At 42.1% G+C, this 5,759-nt stretch overlaps 1 protein-coding gene across 1 annotated transcript; it reads right to left on the reverse strand.

Moving 5' to 3' along the window:
• Positions 1-609: 609 nt before the first annotated feature.
• On the reverse strand, positions 610-2,261 carry LOC123042807 (probable indole-3-pyruvate monooxygenase YUCCA10). The gene is made up of 4 exons (XM_044465182.1): positions 1,650-2,261; positions 1,095-1,328; positions 885-1,007; positions 610-789 (listed from the first exon to the last, which is right to left on the reverse strand). The coding sequence occupies exons 1-4, from the start codon at positions 2,259-2,261 to the stop codon at positions 610-612; spliced, it is 1,149 nt and encodes a 382-aa protein (XP_044321117.1).
• Between the last annotated feature and the right edge of the window lie 3,498 nt (positions 2,262-5,759).

A 5,759-nucleotide genomic window follows, 5' to 3' on the forward strand; every position in this document is an offset into this window, starting at 1 on the left:
GAGTAACTCCCAAGATTTCAGAGAAGAGTCAAACTAACAAATCTAGTTGCAGGTTTTAAGAGCTAATGGAAAATCAACGCACCTCCGAGGACTGTGACAACAGCCTCGCCCACGGCCCTCCGAGGTAACTGTTCAACAAAAAAAATACAAAACTCTTTGCACCATGTGAGTATAAAGCCCTTGATTATATTATAAAAGTAATGCTTACTCCCTCGCACATATGAACCTTGAAATAAACAAAAATCTAGTTCTATCTAGGATAGATGAAGATAGATAGACAGGTGACAGTGGATAGATTTCTCAAAGAATCAACCGTCTAGCACACTAGCCCTTGTAAACTACATGTAAAAGATAAAAACAATCGAGAAAATGCAAAAGACCTTTGCGTTTCATTGCATTGAAAGGATGGGGAAAAGTTACAGTCCTCCTAGGAGGTTGGTTTTACAGTACATCATACAACTCAGTGGACATCCTAGAATTGGTGCAGAACAACCCGCAGGCCTTGTGCCCCTGCCTTAGACCAGCATCATATCTCATCCTTGATCTTGTTGAGGAGCCCGGTGATGAAAGGCATCACATTGTCGAAGACGCATTCACCGATTTGATAATTTACCCAGACATAGCACCTATCACTGATATGATGTCATTGGCGATATTCTTGGCATCTGCTGCAATACCAGCCAATCCTCTCCTTCCTAACCCAGCACAGTAGAGCCCATTTCCACCTTTCCAATGATTCGGATATTCTTTGATGGGCAGTCCATTGCCATTTAACATGCTCTCACCATTCTGGGATAAAAAACAACATAAAGCTTGTTAGCAGATTTAACAATTGTTGCACCAAGAAAACAAACTCAGACATATTCAAGCATCGATGTTGTTACCTTGAGCCATATATTTGTTGTGCTTTTGTATCCAGTTGCAAACACAATCGCGTCAAATGATATCTTTTTACCGCACTGAAATACAACTATATCGTCCATGATCTCACTAATGCTCCCCTGTACCTGTACGAGATGAATAGAATATTGACAACTTGGCATATGAGGACAACATCTGTTATGAAATTTATGTCATGTCAAGGATATACTTACTTTGATGATACCTTTTTTGATTAACCCAACAGTGCCAACATCAATAACAGCGGATCGGCCGGTCTCTGACTTGAGGATCATTGGACCCACTTTTGGCCTTCTGATGCCATACCTCGATAGATCACCAAATATGAAATTTGCCGCCATCACAAGGAGGTTATCCACTAGATTCAATGGGAGATGGAGAGCAAGTCTCATCCCCAACCGGATTAATTCCTTTGTCATTACATGAATCTGCAACCATAAAACATGTCACATCTCTTTTGAAGCCTGCATCATAAAATAAAATTTCATAGAATCATCTTCTTTCAAGAGTTATTTTTTCTGTGTAGTTCGTCTAATTGTTTAGTTGTTTGTGCATGTTATAAAATATTCTATCGCTCTATACCATGAAATACTTTCCAGTAATAACTTTGAAAAATTGCATCCTTCTAGTGGTGACTATATTAAGAAATTGCCCGTAACCATTGAAAATATATAGTGCCCGTAGGGTGGAGGTGGGGGGATCCCCTAGTGTTTCTAGGTCAAAAAATAATATATAGTGCGTGTACATACCGGGCTTCGTATAACGATTGAAGTATTGGCACCATGAGCCGCAAGATCATAAGCAATTTCCATTCCAGAGTTGCCAGATCCAACAACCAATACATTCATGTCAGAGTAGCTCTTGCCTAACTTGTAGCTTGAGGAGTGGATGACATCACCCGGAAAACTTTGCAATCCGGGGATCATTGGAATATTCTCTGCACTATTCTCACCACTTGCAACGACAAGAAACTTTGTTGTGAACCTGACTAGTGTGCTCTTTGCCATGTCATGTGCCACGATGGACCAACATTTTCCGTCATTGTCAAATGTGGATGTCTCCACACTAGTGAGATACTTGGGTCGAATATTGAAACGCTCAACATAGTTATCCAAGTACTTCACAAACAAGGTTTTTGGTATGTATGTTGGCGCATCTAGTGGGTATGACATGTGTGGCAACTCACAGAACTCCTTTGCAAGATGCAGCTTGAGGCGATCGTAGGCGCGGTTGCGCCAAAGCGACGCGCTGCAACTTTCATGATCGACAATGACATAGGGAATTGAGAACTGGCTAAGGCATGCTGCTGTTGCAAGGCCTGCTGGCCCAGCGCCAACAATCAACACTACAACATTCTCCATTTCAAAGAGAAGAGTTGACAAAGTTGTGGGATGGATGCAATGCTAGGCTGGTGTGTTTGCTTGTTTGCTCAATGAATCTTTGGATGCATATGTGGGCATATATATACAGGTATGTTTCATGTGTCAATCTATTTACAATGAGGAATGAAAAAGGTAAAGATTTATTGATCCCTTATCCTGGTGTGTACTAGTATTCCATCTACATATTGAACCGCTGGTGTGAAAGCATGTCCTGATACATTATAGGGGCACAAAATAGGCAGGAAACACACTCTTGAACGGTTGTTTTTTTGGAAACTTATTAACCGGCTTTGGATATGTTTAGACTAAAATCTCTTCAGAATTTCTTTCCATTCCTGTTGTCATCAATGAAAATTCATATAGGATAAGTATATGTTCGGTATATACTCCCTCCGTCCCGAATTACTTGTCGCGAAAATGGATGTATCTAGACGTATTTTTAGTTCTAGATACATCCGTTTCAATCCATTTTCAGGACATAATTCGGGACGGGGCAATACTTGTATGCTAATTAAGATTAAAGAAAGATTGGTATTGTTTCTTTCCTCTTCTGTATATTATGCAAGCATTTCTTTCCTTTCCCTATACTTGCAAACTAACCGACCATGGCCAGTTAGCCTTCCTTCCATATGGAGATGGACCTTGCAGGAGTCTTCTAGGCCATCGACACCAATGTACCGATCGAGCATGGATGGCCTTAGACTGTGGTTGTTGGGTTGCACTTGTAGCATTTGCCTTGTCGAGCATTGAACAATTTCCCCAGGTTGTCTATCTAGAAACTTCATCCGTGACAAGGCATGTTTTCAGCATAAGCTCCCCAGGTCGTCATTAGCGTGGTAGATTTGCTCCGCTTGTTCTTTTGTCAGCCGTTATTCGGTAGGCCCTTTGTGCTATTGTGAAAAAGTGTTAGTTGTTGTTCTGCTACCTTGTCTTGTTTTGAGATTTGGATCCTATTGGAACCTAGTTTTTGTGTTGTTTCTGAACTCCTTTTGTTCAGTTTTGTTTCTCAACCTAGTTTGAGACTTTGACTCACGACCCGCTATCGCGCGCGGCCGGGGCGCGCCAACCCTAGTCGCCGGTAGGGGCCTCCTTGTAACACCCTGGTTTTTGGCCCTTTTTTTCTTTCGATTTATTTGTTTTTTCCCCTGGTTTCATTTTTGGAGTGGTTCTATGGCCTTGCCACCTGAGAGATCATCCTCATTCCTTCTCTCAAGCCGGAGGCGCGCACACAATATCTTCAACAACTTTAGTCATGAAAAGCACAAATTACATGCACTGAAGAAAAAATGGAGCAAAAAACTCTGTGGAGAAATCAACCTCATTGTAACAGAGGAGGGTCGAGGAGGGAGCCAGGAGGAGGGTGATGATGCTTCCATGAACATTTGTTTTATTAATTAAAAAAAGGAGAATGGAGGAGAGATTCTTTGACTAACTGAACAAAATGTGCTCACCCATGTACATGTATCTACTATATGTAAAATCAAGAATGCACAAGTCACAGCCTCAATAAAAAATCCATCACTATCTGCACTTGTCAATCTCACCATCCTCAAAAACTAAATAGGCACACAATTAATAGAGCAGGGTGCACAGTTCATTCATTCAGGAAACATAGTGCACACGTAGTGCTGAAACATTTATTCAGAGAACAGTGGTTTAAACAGATACAGAGATTAACACTTCATTGTCACTTAAAACATAATAGAAAATCTGCTATCAGGTTAAGAGTAACTCCCAAGATTTCAGAGGAGAGTCAAACTAACAAATCTAGAAGCAGGTTTTAAGAGCTAATGGAAAATCAACGCACCTCCGAGGACTGTGACAACAGCCTCGCCCCGGCACCAGTTGGATAGGAAACAATCCAAAATCAATCCAGCACACACCAAAACTGCATACAATGACGAACATGTAAAAATCAAAAATCAAAAATATGAAACGACCGACAAAGGCACTTGCCAGAACATGAACAACGCACATGAGCAGAAGAGCAGGTTGGGTGACAGGGTGAAGAACTTGTAGCAAATCAGATAATGTAAGAGTAATCTCACCTTCGAGCAACCATAAAACAACTTCAATAAAAACTGCTACAACTCCCACAAATCCACTTTAGTTTGGCGACATGGCAACATGAGGGATGTTGCTGTGTGTGGCTGCGAAGCGGAGGTTGCACGGTGGGATATGAATGAGCTTGATGGAGACCAAGAAGACAGCGAGTCGCAAGCTTGTCGGCCATGGAGGCGGAGGCAAGCTGGGCGCACTGAAGCGATCATCTCCAGCCAACTGTTATGGCGCGAAGTGCATGGTCATAGCAAAGAGAAGTGCACGGTCTGGGTCAAAACCACTCAAAATCAAATACAAAACTACTTTAGGGGGGAATTGATCTGGTTTTAGAGATTTGAGGGGCTGATTGAACCGGTATTAGAGTTGAGGGGGAAATTATTTCCAGGGGGGGTACTTTCCTCTGAGATCAATCGAGATGGAGAACAGAGAATGAGAGCGACTGGTGATGGAGGAGAGAAACTGGGTGGTAATAGTCCATCCCACAGTCTGAGCACATCACGGCTGAAAAACAATGCAAGAACCTTGCCTGCACATGGAACCGATCGCACATACATGACCTTTTGTGGGCCAGGAACTCTTTGCTCCGGCCGGAACACTGGCACAGTGCAGGCGTGCCAGCCTACGGGCTGGGCCTAGTGTCTATGCACATGCCAAAGTGGTCCAGATTCATCTAAAAGAGGAAATAAACTTCACACATACAAAATGTTAGAAATGTTTTGAGGTAAAGGAAGTGGACCAGATCCCAATGTGAGCATGTGGCTGAGAGTGCCACCTCTGAAGAGAAACACAATAGCTTTGCCTTGCATTGGAGGTGTTGGGCGTTGTTGCTTCACTAGCTGCTACGTGTTCCCACTAAACAATTGGCTAGGCTTTCTTTTTCTACATATTGTACTGACTCTTAAGGAATTTACATGGGATGATGGGAGGGTAGCTTCTCTTTTAACACAGTATAGATGCATACGCTTATACATACACACATACTTTTAAACACATTATAGATGCAGATGCTCATACATACATACACTCACTGTAGTGGCCTTTTAAACATTTTTACTGTCTCTTAAGGAATTTACATGGGATGATGGGAGGGTAGCTTCTCTTTTAACACAATATAGATGCAGATGCTTATACATACACACATACTTTTAAACACATTATAGATGCAGACGCTCATACATACACACATACACTCACTGTGGTGACCTTTTTAACATTTTTACTGTCTCTTAAGGAATTTGCATGAGATGATAAAAGGGCATCTTCTCTTTTAAACACAATACAGACGCGGACGCTCATATATACATACACTCACCGAGATTTACCCGGCAGTCAGCTTCTTCGTGTGTTTTGTCCAGCGGTTTTTCTAGAGCCAGCCAACCGAACCAAACAAAAGATGCATGTCCACTGACCGCTTTG

This window comes from Triticum aestivum, chromosome 2B, assembly GCF_018294505.1.
Source record: "Triticum aestivum cultivar Chinese Spring chromosome 2B, IWGSC CS RefSeq v2.1, whole genome shotgun sequence".
Taxonomy (NCBI): Eukaryota; Viridiplantae; Streptophyta; class Magnoliopsida; order Poales; family Poaceae; genus Triticum; species Triticum aestivum.

Excerpts from the sequence above, each read along its gene's own strand:
- LOC123042807 (XM_044465182.1), bottom strand. The coding sequence starts at position 2,261 with ATGGAGAATGTTGTAGTGTTGATTGTTGGCGCTGGGCCAGCAGGCCTT. Across the intron at positions 1,329-1,649 it reads CAATCGTTATACGAAGCCCG|ATTCATGTAATGACAAAGGA; the intron begins GTATGTACACGC and ends TTATGGTTGCAG. Across the intron at positions 790-884 it reads CAACAAATATATGGCTCAAG|AATGGTGAGAGCATGTTAAA; the intron begins GTAACAACATCG and ends TTTTTATCCCAG.